This window comes from Chenopodium album, chromosome 16, assembly GCF_948465745.1.
Source record: "Chenopodium album chromosome 16, dcCheAlbu1.1, whole genome shotgun sequence".
NCBI classification, from domain to species: domain Eukaryota; kingdom Viridiplantae; phylum Streptophyta; class Magnoliopsida; order Caryophyllales; family Amaranthaceae; genus Chenopodium; species Chenopodium album.
This window is the reverse complement of record NC_137849.1, coordinates 49008934-49023049: the sequence shown is the minus strand read 5'-3', so window position 1 is coordinate 49023049 and position 14116 is coordinate 49008934. Positions and strand designations below refer to the sequence as shown.

Sequence of the window (14116 nt, the reverse complement as noted above, 5' to 3'; positions counted from 1 at the left end):
CAATCAAATCCACACCTTTAGGTCCTTCCGCAACTATTTCCATGTCATTTAATATGAAGCATGAGCTTATCTCTCGACCCTCAAGGTACAATAAAAATGGGGTCTTTTGACATTGGACTAACAGCCTTACAGGATGTAGTTGATTAACAATTTGTAATGACAATGACAATTATATTGAGAAACAATTATGCTGCTAATAGGACATCTTCTACAAAGCCTTCTGATACTTGGGACATCTTCTATAAATACTATACACCTGTGTTACAGATTTCACCACAATAATTTTACAATTTACACTCCATAAATGACAGCGTAAACATCAAAGTTTAAGGTCGAAGCAGCAACAACTTTCAAGGCAGGGGAGCTCCCGAGCTGAGAGGCTAATCATATACAGAAGTGAAATCAGGCTCATTTAGTTGATGGTGTGACAGATTCAAATGGGGTTATTGAAAATGCATATATAGAGTTACTGATGGGGAGAATAATCATGCAGATCATACGAGTTTTTTTTTTACAATTTAACTCTAGTGCTTCGTAGTAAATTCACTTAAAAAAAAACCTTATAATCAATCGTAATCACACAAATACTGAAAGATGGATTGACCCCTTGGCATTTGGTATGAGACATGATCTTGTGACACTTTGGACTAAAACTAACAATAATTACACAAATACTGAAATGAAAATCACAAGCACCACTTATGCTGCAAACTGGACATTTTCTAATCCTAACAATTTACAAATTATACCTGTTGAATATGTAGATTGGAGATTATCTAAACATCAAGGTTAAAAGTAGGAAGAGATTATCTAAACATCAAGGTTAAAAGTAGGAAGAAACCAAGAGCTTGGAAGGAAAGGGCTCGGAAAGTCTAAGTGGCTAGCCATTGTCAGATCGACGTGAAATCAGGTTCAGTTGGCTTTGGCAAGCTGAGCAGGGGTGACCTTGGAGGAATTCTGCTGTTTCTGGGAGCATTACGTCGCAAGTTACGAAGTGCATTGGCAGCAAACCTTGATGCATAAATTGTGACACCGAAGCTTGGTGAGCTTCCACCCTCCTTTGCAAGGGCATATTCTTCAGCCTCTTGTAAAGATTTCTCGAGCTTCCTTCTGTAGTATCGCCGCCATGCTGCCTGTATGAAACAGGCTGCCCATGTCTTCCACTGTAGTGAATAAAACCTGAATGCATCACAATAGACACAATTCACAGATGATTACATACGTTTTTGGCACAACTTCAAAAATGATATTCTTCTCAGGATTTAAGACTATATTTAGACAGAACTTCAAAATTTGTTGCAGATCACTGATTTAAAGGACTCAAGTTCAGCTTTATACAACAGAATATTTTCTGGTTATGCATTTATAGCAATCATATATTGCCTGACAGCCTGGGAGAGAGAGACTTGCCTGAAGGTGTGTCGTAGCTGCTTACTGTGAAGCCTACGAAATTGCGAAGCCACAAACTTGAGATCATCAGGCATCAGTGCAAAGGCTTCAACTTCTGTCTCAGTTTGTGCAGTCCTAGTTGAAATGGGAAGATTGGAAGAGGAATGCGGATCTAAGGCCCATGTGAGCAACTCTTCTCCACAGAAATCGCCGGCTTTGAGGGAAACAGAATTAAAGAAACCAGTTCTTCCACCATTTGTGGTCATAGTCAACAGGCTTCCTCTCATAATAAAGAGCATCTCATTAACTGGATCACCCTCGCGTACAATGAAGCTGTTTTCAGTATAAAGCATTGGTTTGAGACGATCACACATTGCATCTTTTAGTTGCTCGTCCAATTTTGCAAACATTGGCACCTACAGGGATAATATTTGCATGTTTCATGATGATGAGTCACAACTAGTTCAAGAAAGAAATTTAATAATCAAATTAAGCAGAGATGCACTCACTCTCATCAGAGAAGCCAAGCAGAGATGCCTCTTTATGTCCCTCCTGAGGTCCCTAGGAAGGTTTCGAATTACACTCTCTTCATCAACTCCTCGTGTTTCTTGCCAGTTGTATTGCTCGTACTTTCTAACCCGCTCTCTCATGTCCTCTGGAAGGATACGATGGGACATCCACTGCTCTGCATCTCGCTTTCTTATTCTCATCTCCTCTTCTCTAACAGTTGTTGATTGTAGATATTTCTGTTCAAAACATAGTCAGAAGAAATTTAGATATCTAAATTAAAACCAACTCCATGCAGAAAATTTAATCAGATGAGCATACATCTTATAAGAGATAAGATAAGAATTCATTTTAGTCAATGATATGTTAGTGTTTGATCATATCTACTGAAGGAAACCAAAAGCTATAGGAAGTCTAAATGAAGATGATCAGACAAATGTTCATCGTCCTAAGTTCCTAACATCTTATATTGTTTGCAGGACAGACTAGGACCGCTTTTTTCTATTAATCAATAATGTTGGAAAAAAAAGCCTCAAATATGATTTTATGAAGAAGAGCCCTTGCCAATTGGACTAACTTAATGCTGTGACATACTTCAAATACTTTGTACAGCAAACTGTTTATATCTATTATAGAGAAGTCGAAACATTCATGATAATTGATAAATGACTTGCCTGCATATTCCCAATAAGAAATGAAAACAGAACCAGTCCAGCAATACAGATGAAGATTGCAAATAAGTTCTCCCCGATGAAAGTACTTGTATTGAGATTCTGACCAAGAGAGCTGCAAGAAAAGTATGTAGTATAGTAAGTCAAATATTTAGCCTTTGCATATTAAACATTTTAGATTGTACTGTTAAGTCTCTAAGAAACTGTCTTCATTGCCAAGACCAAGTACTAGCACAAGAGATAGACCGGCAGGTCTAAGTGGTTCAGGTGCAAAAAAGGAACTCTAGAAAAAACAGTCGAGACTTGAGAGGAATAAAAAAAAAAGTTTTTCATCTGTAACAGCTAGTCACCCTCAGGAATTTTGTGTATAATGCTAGATAATATGACAGCAAAGTAACAGGGTTCTTCCATAAAACTCTACGAAACAGTTTAGCTATTTATCTTATGTCAGAACCTTAAGGAGCAGCCTGTGTTTTTCCTATTAGACTCTCTAAGCTAAGCTATATGGCCTATGCAATAACAGAAAGCACATACACAACTGCCTTTATTCTGGCATCATAACTAAACTGTAGAAGAGTAGTATAAGAACCATCGTCTACTTGACAGTTTAGGAGACTAGAATAGGTCAGTTTAATCGAAAAGTGAGGAGATATGTGCTTCAAGATAATATTAATGATCATTCAAGTGCTTACCTAAGATTTCGGAGACCCCACCAAAAGCAGTAGAAAAATTTCCTTAAAAATGGTTTGGATTGTACCACTTCTGATTGAAGAGCATCGTAGAACAAGCCAAAGTTAAACACACTACCATCCGATATATCATCAGGATTTACAGGCTTGCAGTAAGAACTGTTAAATTCAAAGTTTTTTGCTCCGACAATTGTGTCTTGCATTTTGCAATATAAAGACAAATTATGACATCGTTCTCCTATGCATGATCTGTGCCAGCATTTGCTTTGTCGATCTATGGCAAACAAATACCAAACTGCTCCAGTAACCTGTGGTTTTACACAAGATCTAAGAATTGGTAATTTCTAATCAAAACTTATGAGCTAAACAATGTATTAGGAAATGTTGCGTTGAACATGGTTGCAAACTGCAAAAGTGTGAACTGTCTGTTGCAGCCTGAATATAATTCTATAAAAGTAAAGACTAATCCAGAGATTTAGAATTTCCAAATTACCCTTTAAGATTTTGAGTTGCTTCTCGTGCATTCAGAAACCATATTTTGAAAAGTGAATAAAACCGGGGAAATGTAAATTTTTTTTTTTTTAAATGCTCCAAATATTCATCTTTACTGCACCATCTCCAAAATCTTTCTCATTATCTATAATCTCATGCATACTAATTTGTTTAACAAAGATATCTGCAGAAAAAGGATTTTATTGACTGAATGACATGAATGAGTCAGTCTAACAGACATCAAGGATCCATTTGAACTTACATGGCTGGCTAGCATGTAGAGGAACAGATTCAAAGCAGCTGCAAACCATGCTGTTTCAAAGATAATACCAGATGTGCGAGTTACCTCCTTATATAAAGGATATATCCGTATGAGCCGTGGTACATATTGGGCAAAAATCACTAATTTTAACAGGCCCTTGGAAGTTAAAGGACCACCACTCATCAACTTTGGAATGACAACTGAAACTGCCATCTGGAATAACACAACAGGATTAGTTAATCATCTCTTTGATCAATAGTTGTGGCCTATAATAGCACATCAGCAATACATTTATTTAACTTCTTAAGTATCCGGAATCTAAGCATGATAATAAACTTCTCCCAATACGCACTGGCATCATGCAAGATAGGTCATCTCATCAGATTCATTGATGTCTGCATTGTTCTTTTATATTGCAATTCAAAATATAGGAGCGTGATATTATAAACAATGGAAACATTAGACTATTAGAGAACTACCAAGTACCTGGGGGAAGGGAAGCACAGCTAGAATGTCCACAAAGAAGTATGAAGAGAGGTATCTTCTAGCTATAGAAGCATAATCCTTGATCAATACACCTCTTCCAAGCACTCGAGAAGAAGGAGAGACATAACCAGTACGGAACTGTAAGATGATATGAAGAAGATAGAACAAGTCTGTGGATGTGCGAAGAAAACAGGCTATGATTTCTAAATCTGCATCCAAATAGAGGCAATTTTTTTTGCCATCAATAACAGGGATGTAGAAAAATAATGGATCCCAGGCCATTGCGAAAAAACATGAGATCAGAAATATCTTGTTCCACCTCTGCAGAAATGGCCCCTGTGGATCAAGAATAGTGTCCTGAAGTTCAGGCTTCTTTGCAGATTGGTAATAGATACCCTGAGAGCTCAGGTTTCCTCTCAAGGTTCTTATCCCATTAGAACTTCTCTCAAATCCTCGACGAATAACACCAAAGGCTGAGCCAAAGCCTGCTCTATTCTCTGGAGATGGTGATGGTGTTTGAGTCGGATAAAATGGATACTCAGAACTTGTTGATCCTTCTGAATAAAGGTCTTCAAACCTGAGAAAGTTCATGATACAGAAGGAAATTTAGAACAGCTGCCACATGCAGGCATATATAATGTATAAAAATTTAAAGACATTAAACAAATTCCAACTATGTAGTCAACTTTAGCTGATGTTAAACACCAATATAATTGACATTAGTTCTATTTTTCTGGTGACTATTTTTTTTGAAGACTAGAGGTAACTATTCAAAATAAATGCGGAACTACTACAACAACAACAAAAACAACACTTGATACTTTGAGATTCACCTTACAACCCTGTCTCGGTTGTTACTCATAAGTTCAGAAAGCTGCAAATTTACTGACATCTGAAATGCTTATCCAGGATCAAATGCACTATTTGTAGCTTATAGAAAACCAAAGATGGCACCCTAGAGTAGCTCCTGCCAAAAAATTGATCTCCAAATTTTGGTTAATATTTCAATGACTAAATAATCATCACGATTTTAAAAACGACCTTGTACAATATTTTATCCCTTTTTTCCGCATTTAAGAGTCAATAGGCCACCAATATTAACATCTTGACCCATGTACTATTTTGGGATTCAGGCTCTAAATTTTTTTGTTACTGTTATACTTTACAAGTCCAAAATCCATAAAAAAAGGGGAAATAATATCTTTCATTCAGCTACCCTTAATATATTTGCTAAAGATTTTCCTTTTAACTGAGCAAGTATGCTATAAATTCAGGTGCAAATAGAAAATGTTAGTCTATGAATCATCCTAAACTTTGACTTGTTTATATACTTCGTATAAAAAAATTTATTTTCAGTTACTCTAGTAAGAAGTATGGAGTATTATATAAGGGAAATTATACAAAGTTTAATTAATCTAACGAAAGTCTTATCAATAATCTTACAATAAAATTAATAAAAGCTTAAGATTCTTGACTGTTGTGAGCAGGATAATTTACCATTATTTGCAAGAGTCACCATTTTCAAAGAGGATAAAAACACAGCAATATTAACTGAAGAATCTACGTCAAACAAACTTGAAATTGAAGAATATTCAAAGGATTATCAACTTTATGACCCTTTTGGCCTGTTTCCCACGTTGAAAGAAAAAAGGAAACAAAAAAGTAGTAGTTCAAACTTCAACCTTACAAGTTAGAATCATTGAACAAGTAGTATCATAGTATGTACATAATTTCTCCATTATTTTTAGTTCAAAACTTTGAAAATTGACGTTTGGTAACACTGAACTTGACCGTTACTAGCTTTCCAAAAGTAAAAGGAAAAAAAAATTCAATTTGACAAATAACTATTAGTAAATTAAAAGTAAATTTCGTCAAAAAAAAAAAAAAATTAAAAGTAAATTAAGATCATAAAAAGTTGATGATATGATATGAACAGAATTTTATATTATTACTCCTACTTCTATTACATTACTCAATCCCCTTCTAAGAGGGGCGTTTAGAATGTGGGAATGGGAGTTTGGGATTATCAGTGTAAAGTTGTAATCCCGTCGTAAACATTTACGGTATTGGGACTACTTTGAAAGGAAAATTGACAGCTTAACAAGATGCAGAGAGTAGTAAGACAACCATAAAAGCCTTTACAGAATAATAACTTAGACGGGTTTGATCAAACTCTAATAATCCGTAACTAATCTAGTTGGTATCCACATTAAACAAATTACTGCGCTTTTATTCCGCCTACTGTGAAATGATTACCTAGAAAAGGTATAACTATTATACTTGTATAACAGAGTATAATCGGCAGAAGAAAAAATTATGTTAAACCCCAAAAAAAAAATGCAGTAAAATTAAAGTGTCCATTGATCACTTAACAAAGGAGAGTTTAATCAAACCTTGGTATTATAAGGGCCTGTTTGGTGGATTTCCAAGTATAAGATGAATTTCAACACCAGTCACTCTGAATTTAGCACCAAAATTTGAAACAAAAGTATATGAGCCAAACACTGAACAATTTTTTTTTATTTTGATGGAAGAAACAAAGAAGAATTAATAAAGGAGAAAATGAAAGAAAATAGGAGTAGTTTTTGGGAAATTGGAAGGAAATTTCGTTGATTTTATTTTGAAATGTAAAAAATGACAAACTACAAGTCTACAACTAGTACAATAATGTACTTATACTATCAATGAGAGAGAAAACAGTGTGAGTCGTCAGTGACAAATAAGCATTGACTTATGACTATGAAAACAAGTCAAGCATATATTTCTTTTTTATTTTGATTGGTTTGTTGAAAAGTCAACCTTTTTTGCAAAAGACCAAGTCAGATAATGTTGAGTAGCTCCAAATTTCTACCAACCAAACAAGATTTTTTTTTATACAGAGTACGTAGAAGGTAATTAATGGTGACAATTCCACAGAACACGATAATACAAGTTAAATATTGCATAACGATTCAATTCATGATTAGATAAATTGTCGTATTTTTATTCCTTTAATGTTAACAAAGAAGAACTCTACTAGACCGGAATCTCTAATAGGAAATGTGCGAAGGTTGGAATCATCAACCTCAAGAACCACAGTGGATAGGAATCGAATCCATGACCTCAAGTCATAAGATGAAACCCTTACTTGAAATGGTGGACAAGGAGTATAATATTCCAAAAGATAGGGAAGTATCATGGTCTTCATCTTGCTAAAGATGAGATTGGGAAAACAATCTAAAAAGGGTACCTGTTTCTAAGGTTCTCATCAAGACTGAATTTAAACCAGTACACAAAGCATGAACACAACAGAAGAGAATGGATCAAGACTTTGGTATTTAACATAACATCTACAAGATGAGTTTTCAAAGTATAGTCATTGGCATACAGTGACACAACAGAGAACAAATGAACAATCATCATTAAGTTCTTGTTAACATCTGACAACAGGCAATGGGATCCTACATCCTACAGGAAGCAATCTGATCATCTCCAAAATGCCTCAGATGGAAATAAGTGCCGTTCTTTTCCATCTTTGGATTATTATTCCTGGTCCAAAGGCACAGCTCTCTAAAAGCAAAGGGACAGATCAGAACTTAACTCAAGGCTTCTCCTCGTCGGATTGAGGACCTGGTCCAGGAACTGAATCTACAAAGAACTCCTCTACTGAATCATAAAAAAAAAAAATAAAAAAAAAAATAAAAAAAAAAAGCAGTTATTTCTAAGTAAATAATTGTTTTCCTCTCAATATAAGCATTAGCATTGGTGAAAAAAAAAAAATAAAAGAAGAAGAAGAAGAAGAAAGAGGGGGGGGGGGGGGGGGGGGGGGAGGGGGTGTGTGGGGGATTCGATACCTATATCTTCATTATCTGGTGAATCAAGTAAGATATCAGAATCCGAAGGCAGAAAAGGCGAACCAGGATAATTTCCCAATGGTCCAAGATCTAAAGAATTTCAAAGAGAATGTTAGCAACAAGCATACCGGGAAAGGAAGCATGTTAACATATATTTGGAAGTTAAATGAGCAATTGGCCACTGAACAGTGTACACAGTTTACAACAACCAAGTATCTTTCAGATGTATAACAATGAATCAAAGTATATTCGCAATAACCATTAAACTCACTGAAGTATTATGTAAAACTAAAAATAAAAAAAATAAAAAAATAAAAAAAAAAAGAGAACAGATGATAATAACCTCCCAAGTTCGATAAATCTGCTGTTAGATCAGAAAGGCTGAAATTCCAGGGAATTTGAGCCAAAGAACGAAGGGAATCTTTGGAATTTCCAGCACCTCCATCAGATGGCAGCTGCAATCCAATTGAACTTCCCACGTCAGACTGAAATGCTGTATCCAGTGCTGAAGTATCAACTCCCATTCCAGGCAACTCAGAAGCAGTGAATGGAAAATGCCCGCTGGATGCCACTGAAGTTGGACTGATGGGCATGTCCGACATGGACGACATGCCACTACTGGGCGGAATCACTGGTGCAGCTTCAGCTGAGGTACTTTCCATCACCATACTAGGGGGTAAATAACAATGGTAAGCAAAACCTCACACCAATTATAATAAAGAAAAAAGAGGGTACAAAAATGAATTCTTCATACTCCCCCACCAGTGGCCAGTTGCCACTAAGAAGGAAATTAAATAACAGCAACAAAAGACTTAAATATGTAGTATATATTTAATTAATCTAGTTCTACAAAGTGCTTGATGCAAGATGGTGTAGCTTTCTAGTTTACTTTCAAAATTGGATTTAAAACTTGCTACACCCAAAATTAGTACTCTGCTAGAAATTGACATTTTAACTATAAATCAGAGATTTTCACCAGATTTTGGGCATAATTTAACAGTCTACCAAAGTTGCACATAGTAACTGAGACTAATGAGAATTAAAGCTAGTGTGCTGAAGTATTGGTAAGATACCAAAATAGTAATTATTGAAGAGACACTCACTCATTCCCAGAATTCATTCTCATGGGTTGAAAATTACTGGGTGCAGGGACTCCATTGACCACATGGCAGTTGGATAGTCCATGGTTCATAGAATCAAGATGAGGCTGACCAGGGGCCGGAATCGGAGGTGGTTGTAGGACAGGGTATCCCATAGGCATGTTGTTAACTGCAGTGCAGATGATTGAAGTTAATAATCCAAAATATGACAGATAAAAAAAAAATAAAAAAAAAAAAAAAAAGTCGAAAAAATTAATAATACCCCCATTCTTGAATAATTGTCCAAATATTCTTATTTAGGATGTCCCATAACAATTAACTTTCTATACTCGTAAAATCGAGCACATAACTGATGAGAAAATGCGATTGGTTGAAAGGCAAATTAATATTGGGAAGCTATAAAGTAATTGATTTATTGATATTCCCTTCATATTATTGCTTCTCAAGTATGAAAAGTGATTAATTCCATTGCTATAAAAAGCACAAAGAAAATTCCCATACAAAAACTATCCTGAAGCTTCACCCACACTGAGACTACCACCACGTAGAGCCTCATTTCAGTACTTATCTACGTTTTCTATAGCCTAAGGAGAAATAACTTCTGTACCAATCTAGTCTGGATATGAATAAGGGTGCATTCATCAAGAATTCAGCATTTCTGCTACTAAGTTATTGATGTCAAAAGGAAGAAACCACATATCTCATAAACATATTCAGAAACATTAAACATCAAGAGGACCCAGGAAGTCAAGATATGAAGCTCTTTAACAGCAAGGAATCAGAGAGACAGAGACACAAACTTAATACCACATTAGATTTTAAGTCTTAGACTACGAGGGTATAAGAAAGAGGAGAAACAGGTCTCACTTCTATGAGTAGATATTGGCATCATTTAGTAGAAATTTGTATCTTGTCCCAAAAAGAAAACATCCTGACAGCGTGCATTGGGACAGCCACACAGCAATTACAATTTTTTTAAATAAAACAAAGCAATCGGATTGCACATAACTTTTGGAGTTACAGAATAATTACCAGGCATAGGATGAATTCCATTTTGGATAGGAGCCAATGGAACTTTTGGAGGTACAGCATATTTCATCAGATGATACTGATGTTCGAGAAGATGATTGAACAAAACAATCTGCTTCTTCAATTTAAGCCTTATGTAATAAGCCCTGAAAAAATCAGCATTTTCTTCCTCCAGCTTCTGCCATACTACTCAAATGAGATGGAACAAAAAATTTGATCAGAACTACAATATAAAAAGAGCCTATTTTCCATAACCAAACCAAAAAGAATCTCCCAGAAACAAAATTGTAGCTACCATGATGAACTTCACACTAAGCAATAGGAGGGGGAAGAGATAGGCAGATAAGCTAAAAATTTGTGCGTTAATTTTTCTCTGTAAAAATTAGGGAGCTTAACATAAGGCTGTTGGTCTCAAACAGCATTACCCGCACATTTTTTGACAGAAAAAGTATCAATAATCATCATGTAAATAAATCATCAAATATAACATCCAGAAGAAAAAAAAAAAAAAAAAAAAACAAACGTCATATCTGTCACCATTTTTTCGTGCCCATGAGTCGAGTCCAATTGGTCAGGTAATTAGCAATCATATTTTACTATGGATGAATTTCTTTTCACGATGCACATTTAGTACATCCAAAATTTGCAATAGCTTGCAGATCCTACCTAAGGTAGTAAATCCAGGATCAATCCTTGCACGATTTAAGAGGGTCTTAACCACCTCATCTCTATTCATATACAGTTGTAAGCATCGTTCAATTAGATTTTGTACCTGCATTGAATAACATGCTTACATATGCTAGTTAAGCAAGGTATATAATCAAAAGTGCAGGAAATTAGAAGTTAAAAAAACCAGATTGCCTCACAAGCTCAATATCTTCTCGAGAGACTTTGCGCCCATCGTTACTTGAAACAGCAGCTGAGCCTGAGTCAGGGGCTGGAGCTTCTTGATTGTTGTTATTCTGTTGCTCACTTTGGGAATCAAGTGAAGCTTGGTTGGTCGACTGTCTTTCAGGAGTATTTTGAGAATCCTGCATGGATTCATTAGCCAAATTAAAAGAAGAACATAAAAGGGACATATGACTACTAATGCTAAGATTGCTAAAAGTCCTCACTAAAGTCTACATGAAAAATAAAAATAAAAAAGGATGCCTAATGTGCAAATAGTGCATGCCATATAAGCACAAATTTAAACATGATCCCTGAACATTCACATGAAGACGTAAAAAACAAAGGAGTCACGTCATTACATGGATAGAGCCTAAAAAGCTTCTTCGCCAGCCAATTTATGGTTGAGAATAGAGATAAGATCATACAATCTAGATATTAACTTTAATCAGTAGTATTATTGAATAATAACAAAGGGAAAACATATATTAACAGGCATTTAATTGGCAGAATAAAAGGCAAGAATGTCTTCGACACTTATCATTGCCCACCCATTTCTGTTTCTTCCAAACACCTAACAAGGAACATGAAGAAAAAAGATTATCTGATTCTACAATCTACACATTAAGGCTAGGCTGGCTAGTCGAAGCTCTTTAAGGATAATTAAACACAACATGGTACTCAAAAGCTATCTAAAAATCCATACCCAGTTAAGTGCACGACAACGACACATGGTCGCAAGAAGCAAAGCCACAAAGGTATAAAAAGTTTGGTGATGGTGGGCTCTGATGCTAAACATAAAACATTAACAATATTTTGTTTCCAAACAAACAGTATAAAGTCCAGCTGATACGTCAATGCACAGATAAGGGAGAGGAAGGATAAAGGTAGTCAAGCACATTACTTGAAGACCAGTGAAGAGCACATAAATCATGTTTTCTGGTGGTGCCAGGCGTAGCACCACAACTAATGTGTACTGATCAAAAACCCATTTAAATGTTTTCAACACCATTCTAAAGGGAATATCATATAGAACAAGCAGTAAGTTAAGATAAACGCACCGGTGAGGTCTTCATTTCACTAAAATAGATACAGCCACATACTGCTATGCTAATTGGACAAAGCAAGCACTCTTAATATCCAATTGAAGCAATATCTGAAACACAGCAGCTGGACAGAAAAAAAAAATGGTGATGAGTTTTGAGTTAAACTCGTTAGTTACAGGTGTATCGATAATAGAATTACTTGTAGCATTTGGGAAATACAAAAGGAAACTTACAATTAAACATGCATGCACATATATACGTATATGTAACGAGTGGAAAATTGAAAATACTGGTATAATGTCAACATATCAATTGTATCGGTCTTAAGTATTAAAATTACTTCATATATCACAGACCATGTTTTAAGTATAAAAAATATCCAATGCTCCACAGGATATTAACATGCCATACTACACTACTCCCTAATAGATCTCATTTGACTTTTTCGATAAAATCTTGTTTACTTTCACCACTGATTTTATCACTATATAATTAAAGCAATTATCTTCTGATAATGCAATACCTTATAAGAGTAATCCCCTTGTAAAATTTCCATAAACTTCACAAACTTAGGTTTATCCACAAAAGTCTATGCCAATTAGTTTGAATGTTTGATAGACTTTACCTCCCCATCATTAGTTAACCCTAACTAACAAAAATCTCAATCCTTTAATCAGTCTAAAGAGTCATACATGTATCTGAATCTCTATTAAAACATTACACAAATAACCCGAAAAGACGATTCAATTCTAAGTACCCAGTTAGTCTTAGACTCTTTGTTAATTATAGCATATATCCAAATATCTACTGAACTAAAAATATCCCAAGTCCACAATAGAACAACTCATCATCAAATCCACCCCATCTAAACAAACTGTTATTAATGCAGACCAATGTAAACATTCAAATATATTCAGTCTAATCAAATTGCATTGAAATGTAAAGAAAAAAAAAAGTACCCTTTTCCAAAAAAAATTTATATAAACTCCACCTTGCAAAAATTAACACTCAATTCAGCAAAATTGAACAATCGAACAAATTCATAGCGCAACGATGCAAATTTAAGCAAAGATCTAGCAATTAATTTACCTCAATTAAGGCATAAATTATCTGCAACCTTCAAAAAAATGGCAACAAAATGTGAAATATTATAATAATCGGAGAACTTCAAACTAAAATAGCTAAGAAATTTCGACGAATTTAATATTTCAGTGATAATTATTATAATTATTAAAATTATTATTAAACTCTAATAAGGGAAAGAATATCATCGAGATGGAAGAATGGGTTTCCTAAAATGGTAATCTAAATTACAGAAAATCGGATTTCAAAATTATATACTGTAATAACAATTTTAGGAGGAAGAAAATGAAATTCGAAATAATAAATATTGTCGAAATAAAATAGAAGATATTAGGAAAAATTAGGTGAGAAATTTCGTAGTTTTAGGGAAACTGGTTTTGGGGGTTTGACGCTGCAGATTGAACAGCACTGTTACAGAAGAGGAGAGAGAAAAAAAAAAATGGAGGAGTGGGAATGATAGTGAGATGTTGAAAGCAGTGATACACACACGCAAGACAAATTAAAGTTACGAGTAAAATAAAGGGCCGTTTGATTGGGGTTAGTAAACAAAGGGAAAGGGCATTTCCTTTCTTTAACCACCCCCACCACACATCCACACTAGCCATCATCCTTTTACCTTCCCCCCACCACCCATCTGCCCC

At 35.0% G+C, this 14116-nt stretch overlaps 2 protein-coding genes across 4 annotated transcripts; both read right to left on the bottom strand.

Moving 5' to 3' along the window:
* Window positions 1-585: 585 nt before the first annotated feature.
* Window positions 586-7641, bottom strand: LOC145586858 (cyclic nucleotide-gated ion channel 1-like). Of its 2 annotated transcripts, none has more exons than XM_081643812.1 (9): window positions 6890-7641; window positions 5330-5463; window positions 4497-5073; window positions 4011-4223; window positions 3260-3564; window positions 2571-2682; window positions 1899-2135; window positions 1411-1805; window positions 586-1179 (listed from the first exon to the last, which is right to left on the bottom strand). In XM_081643812.1, the coding sequence occupies exons 2-9, from the start codon at window positions 5386-5388 to the stop codon at window positions 891-893; spliced, it is 2187 nt and encodes a 728-aa protein (XP_081499938.1). In that variant the 5' UTR covers window positions 5389-5463; window positions 6890-7641; the 3' UTR covers window positions 586-890. The 2 variants fall into 2 exon arrangements, with proteins under 2 accessions (XP_081499938.1, XP_081499939.1); XM_081643813.1 differs by having other exon boundaries at window positions 4095-4223.
* A 136-nt stretch (window positions 7642-7777) lies between these two features.
* LOC145586860 (uncharacterized) lies at window positions 7778-13971 on the bottom strand. Of its 2 annotated transcripts, none has more exons than XM_081643815.1 (9): window positions 13482-13971; window positions 12408-12516; window positions 11325-11489; window positions 11125-11230; window positions 10462-10644; window positions 9433-9598; window positions 8673-8998; window positions 8330-8419; window positions 7778-8138 (listed from the first exon to the last, which is right to left on the bottom strand). In XM_081643815.1, exons 2-9 carry the CDS (start codon window positions 12420-12422, stop codon window positions 8077-8079), a joined length of 1113 nt encoding a protein of 370 aa, XP_081499941.1. In that variant the 5' UTR covers window positions 12423-12516; window positions 13482-13971; the 3' UTR covers window positions 7778-8076. The 2 variants fall into 2 exon arrangements, with proteins under 2 accessions (XP_081499941.1, XP_081499940.1); XM_081643814.1 differs by having other exon boundaries at window positions 7778-8141; window positions 13482-13970.
* Between the last annotated feature and the right edge of the window lie 145 nt (window positions 13972-14116).